Below are 24,415 nucleotides of genomic sequence, written 5' to 3' on the forward strand. Positions count from 1 at the left end.
TAGATTTATCCTCGACCTGTGATACGATTGACCATCATTAGTAGATTAGCTTCTATTGGTATCTCTGATCAGGTATTATGTTGGTTCCATTCATACTCCTCAGATTGTTTTGCAAAAGTCACATTTAACAATTCCACCTCAAGCTTCCATGCTTGTGTTTTTACGCTGTTGCTTACTATGTTTATTATACATTCTTGTTATCTTCGCAGAGATGTGCATTCTTGTTGCTCCAATAAAAACATTTTTCAAAATAATAAAATTAAAAATAGCATTACTAATTTTCAAAATTCGACTTACAAAGTCTCTGATATTTCTCGACCGCTTTCTCATACCTTATACGTCGAGAACACTAAGATCGACAGAACATCATCTGCTTACCGTTCTTTCTCTGAAAATTATTGGCACAAGGTGGTCAACAATTTTCTCTGTGACAGGACTGCAGCTGTGGAACGCCCTACCGGGATATCTACATAATGAAACATTGGATAGATTCAAAGGCTCCCTAAAATGTTTTTTAAAATAGGGTTGCCTTTGAGACTTAATTTCGTTGAACAAGAGCATATTTCCACTCAAATCATTTTTAGCCTCAAAGATCAAGTCCCTTTTTAGAGGCTCTTTAACTTCTTTTTTTTCCTCTTTTATCATTATTAGTCTCCCAAACCTGCCCCGTTGTGCTTATCCTTATTTGTTCTCTCTTTACTATAACATTTGTAGTTCCTCCCCTCCTCCTTTTGTATCAGTCCTGTTATTTATGTTTGTTCAAATTTTGTCCATGTATATTATTGTTCCCCTGATTTTATAGATTTGTAATAAACTTTGAAATTATGACAATGCGCGTATATCAAATTTTAAATAAAACTTGAAACTTCTAAAGGAGTGGAACGGAGAAAAGCTACTGAAGCTACCATAGCTCAAACTTTATGGGCTGTTACCCGACTCTCCAGTTGCAGCCCAGCCTGAGCATAACAGAATGAGATGCATGCAGCTAACCAGTTGGAAATATTCTCTTGGAAACAGGATGCCCCAACTTGTTAGGATCAAAATTGACAAAAAGCTGGGGAGATGATCTATGTGATTTAGTCATTTACAAATAGTAAGTTAAGGCTCATTTGTAGTCCAGAGTATGAAGAGTTGAGCCACCAGTCCAGGATGAGAATGAGGCTTTGGAAAAAATACTGGAAGCACAATCAACTGATTGAGATGAGATTCAGTAAAAACCTTTGGTAAGAACTTTGGATAAGTGCGAAGTACAACCTTGTCATGGTGGAACACTGTGAATGGTGGATCCACCACCAAAGCTTGAAGTTCACTCACCCTTCTGGCAGAAGTGAGAGAAATGAGGAAGATGACTTTCCATGCAAGGTATTTAAGATGAGCCATAGACATTGGTTCAAATGGAGGCTTCATCAATTTAGCAATAACCACATTGAGACCCCATACCACTGGAGGTGGTTTGACATTGAAAAGCCCTTTCATGAATCTGGAAATGAGAGGATGGGCAGTGAGATGTTTACCGTCCACTGACTGATGAAAGGCTGTAATTGCACTGAGATGAACTCTAATAGATGTAGATTTGAATCCAGAGTCAGACAAATGAAGAAGATAATCCAAGATTCGAGAAACCGAGATGGAGTTCGGTTGTTCATGATGAAGACGACACCACGAAGAAAACTTTGTCCGCTTTTGATGTGATAATATTGTTGAATGGACTGTTTTCTGGAAGCTTCTAAGATTAGTCGAAAAGGCGGAGAGAGGTGAAGATCAGCAGAAGTCAGCCCGAGAGGTACCAAGCGGCAGCGGTGAAAAGGGCAAATAAATGCTAGGAATGATTAAGAAGAGGATCACAAACAGATCAGAGAAGGTTATCATGCCGCTGAACCGGGCCATGGTATGCCTTCACCTGGAATACTGTGTCCAAAACTGGTTGCCATACATGAAAAAGGACTCAAAAGGGTCCAGAGAAGAGTGACAAAAATGGTTAAGGGACTGGAGGAGATGCCGTTCAATGAGAGACTAGAGAAACTGGGCCTCTTCTCCCTCCCCTGCTTGAGCTTGACAAGTGTTCTGAGAACAAGAGGAAAAGGTGGAAACGCATAAAGGAATTTGTTTGTCCAATCTAGGAGTAAAGCGTCCGCTTCTAGGCAATGAGATGAGTAGAGCCGGGAGCAAAAGCGGGGTAGCTTGTGATTGTGGGGAGACGCAAAAAGATAAACTTGAGGTGTTCCCCAATGGGAGAAAATGGAATGGAGAGATGCTGAATTCAGAGTCCATTCGTGTGGTTGAAGAATGTGACTGAGCTTGTCTACAAGAGAATTCTTTTCCCCTTGAATGTAAACAGCTTTGAGAAAGATGTGAGGAATTGCCCAATTCCAAATCTTTTGAGCCTCCTGACAGAGAAAGAGAGACCATGTTCCTCCCTGCTTGTTTACATAGTACATTGCTACTTGATTGTCTGTCCGGACAAGAAGAACTTGAACTTGTATGAGATGCTGAAAAGCTTTGAGAGTATTGAAAATTGCTCTGAGTTACAATAGATTTATATGATGGTGCCGATCTATGGAGGTCCAGAGACCTTGAGTGCACAGGCCATCCAGATGAGCCCAAGCACAAGTTGATGAATCTGTAGTGAGAACTTTCTGATGGGGAGGCAGACTATTAGCCACCAGAGCAGCAAAACTAGACCTCTCCAATCTGCTGACTATAACGCCCAACTACAAAACATTTAGGAAAGAACTTAAAACGTTTCTATTAAAGAAATTTATAAAATGATCTAACTAAACCTAATCGACCCTCCACAGATCCCGACGCATACTACATCTATTAACCATGTATTCTCCCTGGAAATGCCCAGGCCAACTCTTGTTGTAAACCACTTAGAACTGAAAGGTATTGGCGGGATAGAAGACACCAATGTAATGTGCATTAGGATCCCCCAGATCACGGTCAGGCAGAGCAAGCACAATGGCAGGGTGAACTGAAGACATTTCCAAAGGAGCAATGCCACTGAGAGATGCCATGGAGATGGATTGGGACTGCGCAGGGAGAGAACACCGGTTCTGAGATGCAGACCACAAAATTTCAAAAATTCAGAAAATTATCCAGCTCCTGGGGCACAGTCACTCTAAGGTGACTAAAATTTGCGTTTCCTAAGCTGCGAAAGATTAGCAGCCTGGCGGTTGGAATTGCTTTTTCCATTGCAAATGCAAGCAGTGTCTCACTTCCGGTTCACCACTCAATTGTTTCCCACGTACATACCTTTATAGGACCCCCAGGGACTCCTGAAGAAGACTTTTTGTCGAAACGCGGACCGTATTGGGTCCTGTATCCCTAGCGGACTAGGTCCTTTAAGGCTTTTATGTGGATGATTTACTTTTATGTGGATGGAATTATTTTATGTGGATGATTTTAGTGTACCTTTGGAACTTTGATACTTTCAAATAAAGTCCATTTAGGAACATCGTCACTCCACAGAGTTTTTTTTGGGTTTTTTTTGGTTTTCTTTTTTTTTTGGATGGAATTACCAGCCTTGTCAAGCCCAGAAAGTCATGAAGGCCACCGTGCCGGGCTAGATGAGCATTTGGTAAACTACTTCAGAAGGGGAGGGGCTAAGCTGGATGCTGCTGCTCCCCCACCCCCCTATCTGTGCCATGTGGACCAACAAATGTGCACTGGGACGGGCGGAGGTACGATGACACAACCAGCTTTCTGTGAGACCTCGCTGAGCCTCCTAAGGGTGCCTAACAGCCTGTGTTCGACTTCTGATTAACAGGAAGTGAGACCACCTTAGTGACAGCCCTGAGCTCCATAGAAACTATGCATGCTGGCTACCAGGTACCCAGAGGGATTGGCCTGTCAGCTACAGACCAAAATCTGTAAATTCTCAAGAAGGCAGAGCTTCAAATTGCTCCAAGCACCAATTTACCTGAAAAGGGGACAAAATTACATCAAATTAAACTAATATAATGGGGAGAGCAGAAGGAAAAATTATGTTCTTACCTGTTAATTTTCTTTCCTTTAGATGCAGCAGATGAATCCAGAGACCAGTGGGATAGCAGACATCTACCAGCAGGTGGAGATAGAGAAACTGATTAACAGGTGGTCCTATTGGTTGGCATGCCTCCTGTATCTTCAGTATCGCTCCCAGGGCTGTGGAGTCGGAGTCGAGGAGTCGGAGTCAATTTTGGGTACTGGAGTCGGAGTCGGAGTCAGAAGTACAAAAAACTGAGGAGTCGGAGTCGAAACATTTATCTACCGACTCCATTTTTGAACTTGGCATACCAATCACGAGCGATTCTTTCAGCTATAGCACCCACTATATACACAGCACAAATGTTGCGAGCAGCTTCTGTGGCCTTAGAACCTTGATTAAAAGCAAAAAGAAGGTGGTGTCGAAAATGCTCATTTCTCTCAACTTGACATTCCATTCGATCTGAAAATTAACCAGTGCTGTGGAGTCGGAGGAAATTTTGGGTACCTGGAGTTGGAGTCTGAAGTACAAAAAACTGAGGAGTCAGAGTCGGAACATTTATCTACCGACTCCACAGCCCTGATCGCTCCTTGCCCAAGCATTCGGAACTAGGAATTATTGAGCATGTAAAAAACTTCTTTCCATTAACAAACTGCAAAGGAGGCGACTTCCTCAGACTCTTATCGCCCTATTTCCCTTTTGAACGTAGACATTAAAATCTTGGCTAAACTCCTAGCGGATAGATTAGCTAATATTCTTCCAAGACTTATTGGTCAGGAGCAGGTGGGCTTTGTGAAGGGCCGCCAGGTGGCCCAAAATGTTCGTAGGGCCCTTTTGTCGCTGGCGCACGCTCAGACCAAAGAAATGCCCATGATACTTCTTAGCTTAGATGCGGTGAAAGCCTTTGATCAAGTAGATTGGGTAGCGTTCTCGGAGATCCTGCCTGTACCCAGGGCTGATGAGAAAAGGCAGATGGAGCTGCAAGCAGTCAACGCGTGGATGAGGCGCTGGTGTGAGGAAGAAGGATTCCACTTTGTATGCAACTGGACGATGTTCTGGGGGTAGACCAAGCTATACAGGAAGGATGGACTCCATCTCAGCAGAGATGGAACAAGGCTACTTGCAAGCAACATCAAGAGAGAAATTGAGAAGTTTTTAAACTAGGAAAAAGGGGAAAGCCGACAGTCGACCAAGAGAGAGAGTCGATGATTCGGGAACCGGTATACCCAGAGGATACCGTGCAGGAAGATAGTCGGGATGATTCACCGGATCTCAGGCAAGACAGATCTAAAGAGACGCAAGGGTATAGGAAATGCAATAAAGGAACAGGCCACAAACTCAAGTGTATGTACACGAACGCAAGGAGCCTAAGAAACAAGATGGGTGAATTAGAAGCTGTGGCACAAAATGGTAATATTGACATCATCGGCATCACGGAAACATGGTGGACTGAAGAAAACGTCTGGGACACTGTGCTACCAGGATACAAACTATACCGCAGAGACAGAGTGGGACAAAAAGGTGGGGGTGTTGCCCTATATGTCAAAGAAGGAATCAAATCTACTGGAGAGAACACGCCTGAAATGACGAGTAAGTTAGAGTCTCTATGGGTCAAAATTCCGGGAGCCAATGGATTGGAAATGAAGATCGGCATCTACTATCGACCCCCAGGGCAGTCCGAAGAAATTGATGGAGAAATGATAGATGAGATCAAACGCAACTGCAGGGGAGGCAATGCAGTTATCATGGGGGATTTCAACTATCCGGGAATAGACTGGAACCTAGGTACCTCCGGCTATGGTAGGGAGACCAAGTTCCTGGATGCTGTAGGCGATTGTTTCCTGGAACAACTTGTCAAGGAAAATACAAGAGGAAATGCAATTCTGGACTTGATTCTAAATGGACTACGAGGACAGGCGCAAGATGTAGAAGTAGAGGGGATTCTGGGAACCAGTGATCACAATATGATCCACTTCAACATAGATGCAGGGACAAGACATCGATCCAGAACAACTGCCACGGCACTTAACTTTCGAAAAGGGAACTACGAAGGATGAGACTCATGGTGGGGAAGAAGATCAAGAAGAGGATAAGTGCTGTTAAAACGCTAGAGCAGGCATGGTCCCTTTTTAAAGGCACAATCACCGAGGCACAAAATCAATATATACCGCGTATCAATAAGGGATCCAAGAGCAAAAAGAACAAAGAACCGGCGTGGCTCACTGTTGTGGTGAAGGAAGCGATCAGAGAAAAGAAGACTTAATTTAATGAATGGAAAAGGTCAAAAACGGACTAAAACTGGAAAAAGCACAAACAGCATCAACGCAAGTGCCATAAAGCGGTAAAAGGGGCCAAAAAAGACTACGAGGAAAAAATAGCCAAGGAGGCAAAAAACTTCAAGCCATTCTTTCGATATATTAAGGGGAAACGACCCGTAAAGGAAGCGGTGGGACCGTTGGATGATAATGGAATAAACGGAGTGCTAAAGGAGGACAAAGCCATTGCTGATAAACTGAACACATTTTTTGCGTCTGTGTTTACCAAAGAAGATATACACAACATACCGGAACCCAACAGACTATATGCTGGAGCTGAAGACGGGAAACTGACAAGGATGACGGTCAGTCTAGAATAAGTATGCAGGCAGATTGATAGGCTTAAGAGCGACAAATCTCCGGGACCGGATGGCATCCATCCTAGTGTCATTAAGGAACTGAAAGGGACAATAGCTGAACTACTTCAACTAATAGCCAACCTGTTGATCAAATCGGGAAAGATTCCGGAAGACTGGAAGGTGGCGAATGTTACGCCAATCTTCAAAAAAGGTTCAAGGGGAGATCCGGGAAACTACAGACCGGTAAGTCTGACCTCGGTACCGGGAAAGATGATAGAGGCGCTGATAAAAGACCGCATCATTGATCACCTAGACGGACACAATCTGATGAAGACCAGTCAGCACTGCTTCAGCAAAGGACGATCTTGCTTGACGAACCTGCTGCACTTCTTCGAGGGAGTCAATAAGGAGATAGACAAGGGTGACCCAGTCGACATTATATATCTGGATTTTCAGAAGGCGTTCGACAAGGTTCCGCATGAACGACTTCTTCGGAAAATTAAGAGCCATGGAATAGAGGGTGAACTACTCACGTGGATTAGAAACTGGCTAACGGATAGGAAACAGAGAGTGGGGGTAAATGGACAATACTCGGACTGGAAGAACATCACCAGTGGGGTGCCGCAGGGCTCTGTGCTTAGACCTGTACTCTTCAACATCTTTACAATTGATCTGGACCCGTGCTCTTCAACATATTCATAAATGATCTGGAAATAGGTACGATGAGTGAGGTGATTAAATTTGCGGATGATACGAAGTTATTCAGAGTAGTGAAGACGCAGGGGGACTGTGAAGATCTGCAACATGACATAACCATGCTCGAGAAATGGGCAACAACATGGCAAATGAGGTTCAACATGGATAAGTGTAAAGTAATGCATGTTGGTATCAAAAATCCCATGCACAAATACAGGATGTCCGGGGCGGTACTTGGGGAGACCCCCCAGGAAAGGGACTTGGGAGTACTGATTGACAAGTCGATGAAGCCATCTGCACAATGTGCGGTGGCAGCGAAAAGGGCGAACAGAATGCTAGGAATGATTAAGAAGGGAATCACGAATAGATCGGAGAAGGTAATCATGCCGCTGTACCGGGCCATGGTACGCCCTCACCTGGAATACTGCGTCCAGCACTGGTCGCCGTACATGAAGAAGGACATGGCACTACTCGAAAGGGTCCAGAGAAGAGCAACTAAAATGGTTAAGGGGTTGGAGGAGCTGCCGTACAATGAGAGATTAGAGAAGCTGGGCCTATTCTCCCTTGAAAAGAGGAGATTTGAGAGGGGACATGATCGAAACATTCAAGATAATGAAGGGATTAGATTCAGTAGATAAAGACAGATTGTTCACCCTCTCCAAGGTAGAGAGGACGAGAGGGCACTCTCTAAAGTTAAAAGGAGATAGATTCCGTACAAACGTAAGGAAGTTCTTCTTCACCCAGAGAGTGGTGGAGAGCTGGAATGCTCTTCCAGAGGCTGTTATAGGGGAAAACACCCTCCAGGGATTCAAGACAAGGTTGGACAAGTTCTTGCTGAACCAGAACGAACGCAGGTAGGGCTGGTCTCGGTTAGGGCACAGGTCTTTGACCTGGGGGCCGCCGCGTGAGCGGACTGCTGGGCGCGATGGACCGCTGGTCTGACCCAGCTGCGGCAATTCTTATGTTCTTCTTTATTTGGGGTGCTGGACTATATGGGGATGACGGGGTGGTATGCACAGGCAATACCAACGTTGTATGCGTCCCCAGGGCTTGTTTACTAGTCAATGATGTTATCATTGAGGCCTTCCCCATCGAACGGAGAACCAGACAGGGCTGCCCCTTATCGCCCCTTCTCTTTTTGTTATACTTAAAATCATTCTTACGAACGGTTCTCAGAGACCCTGGGATATAATGATAGCCTTTCCAGATCTTGCAATAAAAGTCTTGGCTTTTGCGGACAATTTACTTTTTACTCTAGCACACCCACGTACCTCTATCACTTATCTTCTACAATCACTTGAGGAATTTCATTTTTACTCGGGTTTCTCCCTAAATTTCCAAAAATCCACAGCTTTGGCGATCCCGTCTTCCCTGCAGGAAACCTGGGCTGGTGATTTTCCATTCACATGGGCGACAACATCGATGTGGATACCACGTGATCTCACTACTTTATATAAGCGTAACATAGCTCCATTATTGGATGACACTTTGAGGCATCTTCAGTTCTGGGCCACATTCCCACTGTCAGTAGCGGGACGCGTGGCTTTGTTTAACATGGTATTCTCAAAATGGTTTTATAGGTTCCATGTACTTCCTCTTTTATTATCTCATACTCACATCCTCCAACTTACTAGAGGGCTTCAATGCTATATATGGGGAGGCAAACAACCCCGCATGACTCACTCTAGGATGTGCCTTCCATGGGATAGGGGTGGCTATGGATTATCGAATATATTATGGTATGCTCTGGCTTAGACTGGTTTAGAGAAACCTCTTATTTTACTGCCACTCGATTAGAATTGTCTTTGTTAGCTCCTTATCATATTAGTTGTTTTTTACACTCTTCTGCTGCAGTTTTTCATTCCCTGGTGGTACATTATCCTGTTTTCACCCTGGCAAGGAGGGCGTGGTGCTGGGTGTGCAAATGTGCTAAGATATCATCTGTATATTCTTCATACTTACCGATTCAAGGCAATTGTGACTTTTTACCGGGCCTTCAAAATGAGACTTTCAGACGCTGGTCCACTCAGGGACTACAGTACATATTTCAGCTATTCAATGAAGCGGGTCGTCTGGCTTCTTTTGCTTCCTTACAAAACACATTCGACTTGCCAGCTATGAATATTTTTGCTTACTACCAAGTTCGACACTATGTTCACTCCTTACCAGCATGCCATTTGGTGGGGGATTGCCGAGAGACCCTCTCTGAACTTTTTAGTCTCTCCGCACAACTGATCCCATTGCGATTTCATCGTGGGCTTATGGGACGCTCAACCAGGCCCTAATTTAGACATTGTAGCAGCTTTGTGGGCAGAGAATTTGCAGTGTTCCTTGACGGCACTGCAAGTACAAACAGTGCTCAAAAACATGAGACGGATATCTGCTAACGTACTACATTGGGAACTCCAACTAAAGTTCATATTACGTGTTTTTATATCTCCCATGCGAGCCTATCTGATGGGTATCACTCCAGTTCATACTTTCCCTAAATGTAGTGGTGCCACTGCCTCTTTGGGGCACATGTTCTGGTCTTGTGCACATATTTTTCAGTTCTGGCTACGCTTGGATAACTATACTACATCCCTGTGGGGCCGGCAATGGACACCAGCCCCGAGAGCACTCTTTGGACATTATATTATCACAACACCGAAACCTAAAGGAACATCAGCTTTTATTGCCAGGGTGATGCTTCCTGGTAAGAAAGTTATTTTGACTAACTGGTTGTCAGATGAACCACCCACTTATGCCCAATGGAGATCGCTGATGATTGTACAAGCTTCCCTAGAGCGTGGGCAAATTGGTGTATACCGGGGAGTCCCTCTGGGTTAACCTGGCACGAGGTAGTAAAAAATGCCTGTATCTTGGTGTGGTATACAGACCTCCAAGACAACCGGAAAACATGGACGCAGAATTAATTGAAGACATAGAGAATATAACTCTACGGGGTGACACTGTGCTGCTAGGGGACTTCAACATGCCTGACGCAGACTGGAACACATTTTCAGCAGCAACCAGCAGCAGCAGGAGGCTTCTGAACTCCATAAAAGGAGTACATCTCAGACAGATGGTAACGGAGCCCACTAGGGCCCAGACGATCCTAGACCTGGTACTCACAAACGGGGAAAGCATCTCAGAGGTCTCGGTAGGAGATACGCTAGCCTCCAGCGACCATAACATGGTATGGTTCAACATTGGGAAAGGATCCCCTAAATCAATTACAAAAACAAAGGTGCTCAACTTTCGGGGCGCCGACTTCGCACGTATGGGAGATCACGTTCATCAGACGTTACAGGACCAAGCAGAGACCGGCAATGTGGAAACTATGTGGTCGTACCTGAAATCATCCATACACGAAGCAACTAATCGCTACATAAAATCAGTAGATAAACGGCAAAGAAACAACAAACCCCAATGGTTCACTGAAGAGATCTCACTCCTCATTAAGGAGAAGAAAAAAGCATTTCTTTCCTACAAACGCACCCAGAGAGGAGAAACTAAAGTAGAATATAAGACCAGATCGGCAGTGGTCAAAACAGCAGTTAGGGAGGCCAAACGTTGAGTGGAAGAAACTCTGGCAAAAAACATTAAAAAAGGGGACAAATCCTTTTTTAGGTATATCAGCGATAGGAAAAGGAACACAGACGGTATAGTACGCCTTAGACAACCGGACGGAAACTACGCGGTGGCGGATTCAGAAAAAGCAGAACTACTAAATGAATATTTCTGCTCAGTCTTCACCTGCGAAGCACCGGGACACGGACCACAGTTGATGATAATACAAGACGTGGATGACCCGTTTCAGAACTTTGAGTTCACTCCTGGGGACGTCTACAACGAACTGGCAAGGCTAAAGGTAAACAAGGCCATGGGACCGGACAATTTACACCCAAGAGTGCTCAGAGAATTGAGAGATGTCCTGGCAGAACCGTTGGCGGTGCTCTTCAATCTCTCACTAAGTACGGGGAAAGTTCCGTTGGACTGGAAAACAGCCAACGTCGTTCCTCTACATAAAAGGGTTGCAAGGCTGAGGCTGCGAACTATAGACCGGTAAGCCTCACCTCAATAGTGTGCAAACTCATGGAAACACTAATTAAGTATAAATTAGATACGATCCTGAACGAGGGAAATCTCCGGGATCCCAGCCAACATGGATTCACCAAGGGTAGGTCATGCCAGTCCAATCTAATAAGCTTCTTTGACTGGGTAACAAGAAGACTAGACTCAGGAGAGTCCCTGGACGTCGTGTACCTGGACTTCAGCAAAGCGTTTGACAGCGTCCCACACCGCAGGCTGCTGAACAAGATGAAATCTATGGGATTAGGAGAGACTAACTGCATGGGTTAAAGATTGGCTTAGTGGCAGACTTCAGAGGGTGGTGGTCAACGGTACCCTTTCTAAAATGTCAGAGGTGACCAGCGGAGTGCCACAGGGTTCGGTCCTGGGCCCACTCCTCTTCAACATATTCATTAGGGATCTGACTCAAGGGCTCCAAGGCAAGGTAACCTTATTCGCTGATGACGCCAAACTATGCAATGTAGTAAACGGCTATAATCTTCAGGATGCTATGGAGCAAGACCTGCGCACTTTAGAAAGTTGGTCCTTGATCTGGCAGCTGGGCTTCAATGCCAAGAAATGTAAGGTCATGCATCTCGGCAACGGAAATCCTTGCAGAACTTACACCCTGAATGGAGAAACTTTAGCCAGGACTACGGCAGAACGAGACTTAGGAGTAATCATCAGTGCTGACATGAAAGCATCCACTCAAGTGGAGAAGGCTTCATCTAAAGCACGGCAAATGATAGGCTGTATCAAGAGAAGCTTCGTCAACAGGAAACCTGAAGTCATGATGCCACTGTACAGAGCCATGGTGAGACCGCATCTGGAATACTGTGTTCAATTCTGGAGGCCACATTACCGTAAGGATGTGCTCAGAGTTGAATCGGTTCAGCGGATGGCCACCAGGATGGTCTCGGGGCTAAAGGGTCTCCCGTACGAAGAAAGACTGAGCAAATTGCAGCTCTACACTCTCGAGGAGCGTAGGGAGAGGGGAGACATGATTGAGACATTTAAGTACATCACGGGACGGGTAGAGGTGGAAGATGATATCTTTCTTCTCAGGGGACCCTCGACCACAAGAGGACATCCGCTCAAGCTCAGGGGAGGGAAGTTCCGTGGAGACACCAGGAAATACTTCTTCACGGAGAGAGTGATTGAGCATTGGAACGAGCTTCCAGTGCAGGTGGTCGAGGCGCGCAGCATCTCAGACTTCAAGAACAAATGGGATACCTATGTGGGATCCCTACGAGGTCATGCCAAGGGATAGGGTCACTAGGACTGAATGAGCGGGTCAGTAGAGTGACAGTATAATTACAATTATTCTTTAGGGGGTCAGTAGATTTAAGAGGGTGGGTAAATAGTGTGGGCAGACTTGATGGGCTATGGCCCTTATCTGCCGTCATCTTTCTATATTTCTATGACCTGGATTCCAATCTAGGACGTCGTTTTTGCTCTATTTGGGAACACTTTTGGATGGACCTTACTCCTCATGCCCGTGGTAGACTTTTGAACTTATGATTTTCTCGTCTCGCTTTTTGGTGCTCATGACATGCAAATAATGTGTGGGTTTGTGGGACTGGGGGGAGGTCGGGGGTACAGGTGTATTTTGTGCACAATTAAAAGAATTCAGTTAATAGCTTCCGTTCTGTTTGCTGGCACAAAATTGAAAACTAATAAATATATTTAAACATTACAAACTGCAAAGGCTAAAATCCAGAATACAACTACCAACAATAACAAAACTTAAACTTGTAATAGAGAAACTGACAGACCATATTCAGAAGGGTGGGGCTTTGGATTCATCTGCTGCGTCTAAAGGAAAGAAAATTAACAGGTAAGAACATAATTTTTCCTTCCTTAGCAACAGCAGCAGATGAATCCAGAGACCAGTGGGATGTAGCAAAGCAATCCTCAATCTGGGTGGGAAGCAAAGGAAGCCTCCGCAATGACCGAAGCCCCAAATCCAGTCTCCGCACGTGCTGCCACATCCAACCAGTAATGCTTAGAAAAGGTATTCTTAGAAGAACAAGTAGCCACATGACAAATCTCCTCCAAGGAAAGACCCCTGGATTCGGCCTAAGAGGTAGCCATTGCTCTGGTTGAATGGGCATGAAGCTCTTCTGGCAACCGCTTCCCTGCCAGCAAGTAAGCAGAAAAAATGGTCTCTTTGACCCAACGAGCGATGAAAGCTTTGGACACTGCCATACCTTTGTTGCGTCCCGCGAATAACACAAAGAGGTAGTCCGAATGACAAAAATCATTAGTCACCTGTAAATAATGTAGAATAATTCTACGCACATCTAGGAAACGCAAAGAAGAGAATCACTCCCCCCAGTCCTCCTTCCAAAAAGCAGGAAGGAAGAGATACTGGTTCACATGAAAGGAAGATACCACCTTAGGAAGAAACAACGGTACCATCTGAACAAACACCCCTGAATCTGAAATGCGCAAAAAAGGGTTCATAGTCGTGCACGAGACACCAGCGCGCCGACAATCGAGTGCTGACAATTCAGCGCAAGAAAGAAGCGCGCCGTGGGAAAACTTGAGTTTTAAAGAGCTCCGAAAGCGGGGTGAGTGGGGACCCCTCCCGCACACTTTACTGTATAGTGTTCGCGCTGCTGTTGGGGGGGGGGGGGAAGTGCATGTTGGAACCCTCCATTATAGAGAAAATGGAACTTTTTCTGATTTTTTTCAGGAAAAGTTCCGTTTTCTCCATAATGTAGGGAGTTGCACACCCCACACCCCCCCCAACGGCAGCGCAAACACTATGCAGTAAAGTGTGGAGGGGTTCCTCCCACCCCCCATCGGAGCTCTTTCAAACTAAGTTTTCCCGTGGCGCGCTTCTTTCTTGCACCGAATTGTCAGCGCTCGATTGTCGGCGTGCTGGTGTCTGGCTGAAGCCATTGCCATTAGAAACACCGTTTTCAACGTTACATCCTTTAGAGTTGCTTTGGATAACGGTTCAAACGGGGATTTCTGTAAACCCCCAAGGACAATTTTAAGACTCCACTCTGGACAGGTCTTCTTAACAGGTGGCCGAATATGGTGTACACCTTTCAGGAATCGAACTACATCAGGCTGAGATGCCAGAGTAGAATGAGATACCTGGCCTCTGTAACAAGCAATGGCCGCCACCTGAACCTTAAATGAATTATAGGCCAACCCTTTGGCTACGCCATCCTGCAAAAAGGAAAGAATATTAGACAGAGAAGCCTGGAAGGGCGAAAGACCCCGAGTAGCATTCCAAGAATTGAAAACCAGCCAGACTCTAGCATACGAGGCAGAGGTAGATCTCTTTTTGGCTCGAAGAGTGGAAATAACCTGCTCTGAATATCCCCTATGTCTCAGCCACGCCCTTAAGAGCCAGGCCGTAAGATCAAAGTGGGATGGATTTTCCATGCAAATTGGACCCTGAGTTAATAAGTCCTGAGTCACCAGAAATGTCAACCCGACACATCATGTCCGCATACCATGGATGACACGGCCAATCCGGAGCTACCAGGATCACTGTGCCCGGAAAGCGAGTTATGTGATGTAACACCCGACCTATCATCGGCCAAGGAGGAAACACATAAAGTAGACAACTCGGAGGACATGCAAGACCCAATGCGTCTATCCCCTCAGACGCCTGCTCCCTGCGTCTGCTGAAGAACCGAGGAATCTTCGCATTTTGAGATGAGGCCATGAGATCTATCTCTGAAGACCCCACCTCTGAACTAGCAGGTCGAATGCCTGAGTGGAGAGTTCCCATTCCATGGGATCTAGAAGATTTCTGTGAGTAAGTCTGTCTGAACATTTGCCTTTCCCGCAATGTGTGCCGCCGAGAGAAGAGGAAGATGAACTTCCGCCCATCAAAGCAGTACCACTGTCTCGCTGGCTAATTGAGGACTTCGTGTACCTCCTTGTCGGTTGATATAAGCCACCGCCGTGACACTGTCCGAAAAGACCCTTGTCGGTCGGTCCTGAATCATGGACTGAAACGCTTGAAGTACTAGCCTGATCGCTCTCAACTCTAACATATTGATCGACCACTGAGCCTCCTCCTGAGACCAGACTCCCTGCGCTGAAGATTGAAGGCACTGAGTTCCCCATCCCAGCAGACAGGCATCTGTCGTGACTATGATCTAGTCCGGTGTTGCAAGTGGCATTCCTTTGAACAGATTGATCTCGCTGAGCCACCAACGCATTCCGAGCGACACTTGAGAAGTCCACTGAAGACGATTGTAGTCCTGAGACACTGGGGACCATCGTGAGAGAATGGATTGCTGCAACGGTCTCATGTGTAAGCGGGCACCACCTCCAGAGCCACTACCATTGATCCCAGAACTTGCACATAATCCCAATCCCTCGGTCTGGGTGACTGGAGAAGCCGACGAACTTGAGACTGCAACTTCTCTCGCCAGCGAACTTGACCCCGGTCTCTGGGTTGACCTTTAAAAGAGAGCTTTACGAGCCTAAGTTTGGAAGCCACATCCACCGCCCAGTTATAGAGCCACAAAGATCTGCGAGAAACCACTGAAAGAGACATCTGTTTCGCAGAAGCCAGAATAATATCATATAAGGCATCCACCAAATACGCTAAACTCGATTCCACAATATCAGTATTTTGCATAAAGTATTTTGCACTAAAGTTTTTGGGTTACAGAGTTTCCATTATTTCTTATGGGGAAATTCGCTTTGATATACAAGTGTTTTGGATTACAAGCATGTTTTCAGAACAAATTATGCTCACAAACCAAGGTTTTACTGTACTTGAAGGTGACCATATGAAACTTTGAAGGACATTTTCTGACCATGGTCCAAGAACTTCATATAACTGATCATGCCCTCAAGTCATGTCAGAAAAAAAATCAAAAGAAGTCAGAACAGCCCCAGAAGAAAAGAGGGACCGAATAAAAAGGCTCACAAAATTAGGAAATCTGAGTTTGACATGGGAATGACAATGAAACTTTGTAACTAAAAAAATTAAACTAGAAGGGGGAAAAAAAATAATCACATAAGACACACAAACAAAGCCAGTGAAACACTACATAATTTAGAAAGTTGCTCTTAGTTTAAAGAAAGTTGTCTAGGGATTACCAAAAATAAAAACAAAACAAACAAAACATGCAGAACTATGGTGGGTGCCCAGTGTAACTCTACTAGAAATCTTTGAAAGTGAAAATCTGAATCAGTGCCATCAGGATATGTGATGAGAAAGTTCCTTAAATGAAGGGAAAACTGAAGATTGAAAATTTCTAGTGTAGATGGAAATGTTTTCAGATATAAATGCTTTTGCTTCCACTTGACTTTATAATGCTTAAAAGAAAAATTAATAAATCTCTTACTTTTGGCCATAGTAATCTTCAAAAAACTTCCCTTTCCAGGCTTCAACCTTCTTCTCTTTCTCCATTTCCTGACGTAACCGAACCTGCATTTCATGAGTGAACTCGCCTACAAAAGAAATCAGTGTAATTGTAGATTTAGATTTTACATTTAGTTGCCTTTTCAAATCCAAGTTCAAAACAAGTAACAATCAGGTAGAGTGGCTAGTTCCCTTCTCAAGGGGGGTCTTACTGTATATGGGGCTTATCATATATACCCAAATATAAACCAAGGTAATCTTTTTCACCCAAAAAAAGGGGAAAGAAAGGATGAATCAAATAGAAACTGAACTCATGTCAGTCTTGGGAGCGAGTGGCCTAGTGGTTAATCCCTTCATTGTCCCAGGCACCACAGTTAGAATATGAGTCTGCAGAACAGATAAAAAAGTATCTGATTACTATTCGGTGTATTTAACTGCTTTGAGTGAATCTCTTCATGAAAAGGCAGTAAATACAGTGGTGCCTCGCATAACGAACGCCTCGCACAGCGAACGCTGCGCACAACGAACTTCATGTCTTGCTTCCTACAACGAACTTCGTTTCACACAACGAAGTCGCCCGAGCTGCATCCTTCCGCGCAGGCACTGCGCTTAACTGCCCTCTCTCCGCCTGGCTCCCTGTGCAGTGGCGGACCGTCGGCTCGCAGGGGCCCGGCGCCTACTGCTGATGCGTTGGGGGGGGACAGAGCTACTCTCGCCAGCTTCCCCGATGCTAGAAAAAAAAAAAAAATGAACAGTTAAGTCCCAGTTTTTGCCGCTGAGACTCTGCCCTCTCTCACTGTAAAATTATTGTTTATACAGTATATCATGGCTTCTAAAAAAAGCAGGAAGGTGATTTCTGTTGAAATTAAACGGGAAATAATTAGAAGGAGTGAATGTGGGGTAAAACAGTGTGACCTCGTCAAAGAGTTTGGCCTCAGCAAAACCACCATTTTCACCATTTTGACAAATAAGGATGCAATAAAATCAGCCAAAGTAGCCAAAGGAGTATCAAAACTATTTCATGAAAAACATAGGTCTTCAATCCACGAGGAAATGGAGAGGCTATTAGCAATTTGGATTAAGGACAGGCAGGTGAAAGGTGACGTAACAATCCAAGATATTATCTGTCACAAAGCCAAGAGAATTTATGACGATCTAAAGAAAAACGTCCCTGGAAGTAGCAGCAATCAAGCTAATGAAGAAGACTTCAAAGCCAGCAGGGGGTGGTTTTTTAGATTTAAGAAAAGGTGTGGAATCCACAGCGTTACTATGCATGGTGAGGCTGGCAGTGCTGACAAGAAAGAAGCAGAAAAGTTCTCTATTAACTTTCAAAAATGTATTAAGGATGAAGGATACTGCCCACAACAGGTGTTCAATGCCGATGAAACGGGTCTTTTCTGGAAAAGAATGCCGAGCAGAACCTTCATTACAAAAGAGGAGAAGAAATTGCCAGGACACAAAGCCATGAAGGACAGACTTACCCTTATGTTTTCGTCTAATGCTAGCGGAGACCTCAAGATCAAACCTCTATTGGTTTATCACTCTGAAAATCCAAGAATTTTCAAGAAAAATAACGTTATTAAGTCCAAACTGCCCGTCCATTGGAAGTCCAATCAAAAAGCATGGGTGACCCAAGTTATCTTCAACGAATGGATTCTGGAAACCTTTGCTCCTGCCGTGAAGAAATTCTTGCTGGAAAAAGAACTACCGCTCAAAGCCCTTCTGATACTTGACAATGCCCCTTCTCACCCAAAAGACCTAGAGGAAATATTGCAGGAAAATTATCCTTTTATCAAGGTGCAGTATTTGCCACCAAACACCACATCCATTATTCAGCCAATGGATCAGCAAGTTATTGCGAACTTTAAAAAACTCTACACTAGTGCCCTCTTTAATAAGGTGTTTGAAGAATGCGAGTTTGGTGGAGACAATATGACTGTCCGAAAGTTTTGGAAGGAGAAATTTGATGTCCTTATGGCAATATGACTTATACAGAAGGCCTGGGAAGAAGTGTCACAAAGGACCCTAATTTCTGCTTGGAAGATGCTTGTGCCTTCGTGGACCCAGGAAGAAGCAGTAGTTGATGACACAGAAGTGGTGAAGGTCATCATCACAGTGGCCCAAAGGTTGGAATTAGAGGTAGAGGAAGAGGATGTAGAGGAGCTTATTGAGGAACACAAAGAAGAGCTGACAACTGAAGAGCTCCAAGCACTTCTGGTCCAGCAACAGGACAATGCTCAAAGGGAAGCGTCATCTGATGACGAGGAGCAACAATCAAACAATCAACCAATCCCAACTGCTGACATCAAGAACATCCTGGTCAAATGGAAAGCAGTTCAGGAGTTTAACAATGCCCACTATCCTGATTCAGCTGAAGCAAACAGGATCAACGATCTTTACTCCGATACTCTTGTCCGTTATTTCCAGCAGATGTTGGAGAAAAGAGAAAAACAAACGACTTTGGACAGGTTTTTCATGAAACCATCGGCCAAAAAGCAGAAAATGGATGAAGATGTGCAAGATTCGGTAGACTCTACTTAGTCTGTCTTTAAATTTAAAAAATGTGTGTTAGTTTTAAAATAACAATTATGTTTTTAGATGTATCTAAATAAAAATAATAACAAAAAATTTATCTTTTTTTATGTCATCTTAGCATATTTTATGCTACAGAACGAATTATTTTTTTTAACATGTATTGTTATGGGAAAACGCGTTTCATATAATGAACTTTTCGCATAACAAACTTGCTCCTGGAACCAATTAAGTTCGTTGTGTGAGGCACCACTGTACTGTATATACTCAAATATAAACCAATCCGAATATAAACCGAGATAATCTTTCCCTCCCAAAAGGAGGAAAAAAGGTTCACTCTAATATAAACCAAGGTTAAAAATTTGGGATGTGAGTGTCATTTGTCATCCCCACCAGAATACCTGGCCTCAGTCACACATGCAAAAAAACAAAACCTTTTTCAAATACAAACCCACAAACTAATAGTATTATTTTCCCTTTTATGTTCTTTCCTATTATTATATTGTAGTTCTTCCCTATATTACCCCATTGTACCAGTAAGTCTCTAGTCACTGTTTAGTAAATCCCTAAATGTTGGTCTTTAAAAAATTGCAGCAACCGAGTGAGAGAGGCAGGAGAGAGACTCCGGAGCAGGGGAGAGGAGAGGAAGAGTAGCCAGGAGGGCACAGAGGAACAGAGTGAGGGGTAGTGGCGAGAGGTAGCTCCGTCCACCCCTCTGACGTCAGACCTAGAAGCTCCGCCTTAAAAGGGACAGAGCCAACGGCGCTTAGCCGTTCGGCGCATGTTGAAGGCGAGCGGCAAAGGTGTTCGCATTAGCGAGAGCGCCTTTGCGAAGGGCCTTAAGAAGGGGCGAGTCACTGCGCAACAAGCAGAACAACCGCGGCAGATGCAGAGGAAAGCCAGAGCAATCACAGAGGGAAGCCAGAGCAGACACAGAGGAAAGCCAGAGCAGACGCAAAGGAAAGCCAGAGCAGACGCAAAGGAAAGCCAGAGCAGAGGCAGAGGAAAGCCAGAGCAGACGCAGAGGTAAGCCAGAGCAAACGCAGAGGGAATAGGGAAGTAGCAAGCAGCAGGCACAGAAGAGAACACACACACACACAAGAAGACAATACACACACACACACAAGCAAAAAGGTACCAGTGCAATAATAGAAAGTACTCCAAAAAAGGCACGCAGCAATGGAAGCAGAGGGAATCCAGAAGATGAGCTTTCCAGTGTTCTGCACAGTCTGCCCTAAGTACGATTACCTCCCCTCGGGGAGGCAGTCATATGTATGCGGTCAGTGTTAGGAGCTGAAAAGCTTGAAGAAAGAAGTTAGGCAACTGAAGGACAGGATACATGAACTGGAAGACTTTACATCGCAGAAAACTCAATCAAGACAGCTGAAAACTTCATGAGAGAGAGAGACACATGAGGAAGAAGTCAGAGAGCTCGAGGAGTTCATTGAGGAGGCCTACAGGAGGAGGGTGGAAGAACACGAACATCAGAGGAAAGATAAAGATACACCCACATGGAATGGTGAACAAGAGGAAGATGATGCCAAGGAAGAAACCCACAGAGGAACCCCGCAGGAAGGGGAGGCAACATCTTGCCGATGCCTAGAAGAAGAAGCACCGAAGCACACAGAGGACATAGACCTGCAACCGAGCGAAAACTGAAGAAGGGAAAGTCTGCGATCCTAGTGGGAGACTCAATCCTAAGGCAAGTGGATAGCCATATAGCAGGAGGGAGAGAGGATCGACTAGTGACCTGCCTCCCAGGAGCAAGAACAAAAGACATCGTTGACAAAATTGAAAAGATCCTAGAAGGAACACAGACAGAAGAGACCACAGTGATGATCCACATCGGGACAAAGATGTCAGCAGGAGAGACTACAGTAGAAATGCACTGATCGAACAGTTTAAGACACTGGGAAGAAAGTTGAAGATGAGGACTCAGAAGATAACTTTTTCAGAGATCCTACCAGTACCGAGGGCAGATGTGAACAGGCAGACGGAACTACAGTCAATAAATGCATGGATGAGGAGATGGTGTGAGGAAGAGGGGTTCCACTTCATGAGGAACTGGACATCGTTTTGGGGCAAGAGCAAGCTCTTCAGGAGAGATGGACTGCACCTGAGCGCAGCGGGAACTAGACTTCTAGCAAACGACATCAGGAGAGGAATAGAGCAGGCTTTAAACTAAGAAGAAGGGGAAAGCCGACAGTAGACCAAGTGTCGACAATTCGGAAGAAGGTATCCCGAGAGGATACTGAGTGGGAAAATACTGGGAAGACACAATGGGCAAAAGACAAGAGTTGACAGATCAAGGAGAGTATGATAAGAAGATTGTAGCACTGGAAAAGAAAAAGAAGACAGAAAAATACCAGGACTTAAATTGCATGTATACTAACGCAAGGAGTCTAAGGAATAAAATGGGAGAATTAGAAGTCATGGTCAAAAAAGAGAACCTAGACATCATTGGGGTCTCTGAAACATGGTGGAATGAAGAAAACAAATGGGACATAGCACTGCCGGGGTACAAACTCTATCGCGCAGACAGGACAGGTCAGAAAGGAGGAGGAATAGCCCTATACATAAAGGATAACATACATTCAACCAGAGTGGACACAGCGGCGGCGACCAACAAATTGGAATCACTAAGGATTAAAATACCGGGAAGGAAAAGGGACCAATGTTCCCTCTAAGGATTGATGAGGTGTGTACAAAAAAAAAAAAATATGCATGAGCGACAAGTTACATATTCCACAAATTTATGAGCAGGCACGGAGGACGAGTGCCCGTGAGATTGTGGGAGGGTTAAATACTCAAAACTTAGAAGAATAACAATTTACTTAAAGTTTTTTTAATTATGTAATATCATCAGTTCTTCAATCTTCACAAATATTCTCTTTGATTCTTTTCAGTTTTCCAAACACTGTAGACCTTTTCAGCATTTACAGTTTGTCCATAATTTAAAAAGAGCTTTATTCTCATTAAATTGTCCAGATGCTCAACATCTAGTCTATTTCTGTCCTTTGTCTTTATGTTGATCATCAAACTGAATCCTCTTTCACAGTCAGCACTTGAAGCCTGGAATGTACCGCAGATATCCAGAAGCAAAAATAAGTCTTGAAGTTGATCCTGCTGTTTTGTGAATGCAACTAGATCTGCAAATGTCTTAACTGCTCCAGTTTGCAATTTCTCATTAACAATCAATTTAAATGCTGGAAACTGCTTACAAAGTTCTTTCTGGAATGCTTCGTTGTCTTTTTCCAGAAGAACATGGTATCGGTTTCCAAGCCTCTTCATCTGCTTAAGACCAAATGTAAAATCCTCTAAGTTCACAGCTGTTGAAAAACATTCTTTGTCAAATACTGCCCAATCTTGTAATTCCTCATCTGGAAATCTATTATCCAAATGTTCACATGTCTGCTGAATGAACTTAATTATTGACTTTGTGTTCACTGGGTGCTGAAATGACGAAAGCAAATGGCTGGCATTTTCGGTGTAGTGAGGTTTCTCTCAAAGATACTGTGATCTGAGTTTCTTTATTTTTGCCTTTGCAAACTGAAAGGCTTCCACAGTAGACAGCAAACTTTTTTGAAAAAGTTTACACAAGTCGCTTAATTCTGATAATACATCATTCAATATTGTAATTGCAACATGGTGTTCTGGATTCTGTAGTTTCTCTAGGCAGTATTTATGGACCGGGTCATTATTCTCATCAACCTGTTTTCTACAGTATTCCACTAAAATATCATAGTTCAAAACCAAAGCATTGACAACAAAATGCCTAGATAACCACCGAACTTTGTTGAGTGGTCTGAATGCAATCACTTCTGCTTCAGCAGCTTTGGCCAATGTCTTAAATTTATCCTTCTTGACAGATGATCTGCAGAAAATTGTGTAAACAGTTCTCAGCAGAGTTTCTATCTCCTTCATCAATGGTATATCTTTCCATGCATCATCTATTTCCAAATCCTCTCTGTGTGCCACACAGTGTTGTTCAGACAAATGTGGAATTAACTGGCGAAGAAATGCTTGCCTAGCATAACTGAGGCTCTATCAGAGGTAAACATAACCATCTTGTTCAAATCTAATTCGTTGTCTGTATAAAATTTCTGAATGGCTCCAAGGATTGACAAGCTATCACAAGCTGTTAATTTAACAATTCCAGCAAATTCAGTTTTATGGACTGAATTATTGGCATTTCTAAATTTCATGTACAGAACTAACATTTTGGAAACTGAGATATCAGTTGATTCGTCCATGATCAAGGTATGGTAAGCTGCATTTTTAATCTCCAATAATATTTCCGACCTAATGGTTGAATTTATACACTCAACAAATTCAAAGGCATAGTTTTTGCTTCGCCAGCTTTCTGGTATCTTTACATATTTCGCAACATGTCATGAAATGCTTGCACCGATAGCATTGAAGAATTTATTTTAACAGCAAGTAAAACGTTATCAATGAGTATCTTTACCACATCAGGAGTCGCTTGTTGCCGATTAACTAATTATTTTCTGTTTTCACGATGTTCTTTCGATTCTGTCAGCATGCTTTTCATCAGACTTCTGCTTTTCAGTTTTGTGACTGCTTCAATGTGCGATTTTTGCCTCAAATGCCATTTTAAATGATCAACTTTCCAATCGGTCCATGTTTCTCCTGATGTCCAGTCGCTATTGTATTCCGCTTTCATGCAAATTTTGCACTTAACACCATCAGTTTCTAAGTGATAAAAAATTTCCCCAAGTAGCACGTGCTGGGAGGTGCCATGCGGTAAATCCGTTTCAACATATCATTCAGTCAACCACTCTGTTTTAAAACCCAAGCATCTCTTCTTGCCTGTGTTACATAAACTTTCCTCAGCTCGCCGCTTAGACATGGCCATGAATTATTTAAAAATAATGAATTCTTTGATATTTAAAGTAATTCAATATAATCACTACCGAGTAAGTTGCTTTGACAAGAACTTTTATTGCGCAAGATTGTTATAGTGCAGTTTTAGAAGCCGCTCCGCGTATTTTACTGAGCGACACGAGAAAAATTATGAGTGACACCAATGAAAATAGTGAGCGATCGCTCATGCGCTCAGCTTAGAGGGAACATTGAAAGGGACCGAGATAAGGATGGGCCTGTACTATCGTCCACCTGGGCAAACTGAAGCAAACGATGAAGAAATGAAAGCCGAGATGAAGCGCGAATGCAAAAGCGGTAACAT

The 24,415-nt window shown here is 44.0% G+C and overlaps 1 protein-coding gene across 2 annotated transcripts in view; it reads right to left on the bottom strand.

Annotated features, from left to right (window-relative positions):
* The window catches only part of ASXL1 (ASXL transcriptional regulator 1), a 227,894-nt gene that overhangs the window by 58,479 nt on the left and 145,000 nt on the right, over window positions 1–24,415 (bottom strand). For both annotated transcript variants that reach the window (XM_033962878.1, XM_033962877.1), the window contains exon 10: window positions 16,661–16,766. In XM_033962878.1, the coding sequence (XP_033818769.1) occupies window positions 16,661–16,766 (106 nt within the window). The remainder of the gene's footprint in view (window positions 1–16,660; window positions 16,767–24,415) is intronic.

Source organism: Geotrypetes seraphini, chromosome 11, assembly GCF_902459505.1.
Source record: "Geotrypetes seraphini chromosome 11, aGeoSer1.1, whole genome shotgun sequence".
In the NCBI taxonomy this organism is placed as follows: domain Eukaryota; kingdom Metazoa; phylum Chordata; class Amphibia; order Gymnophiona; family Dermophiidae; genus Geotrypetes; species Geotrypetes seraphini.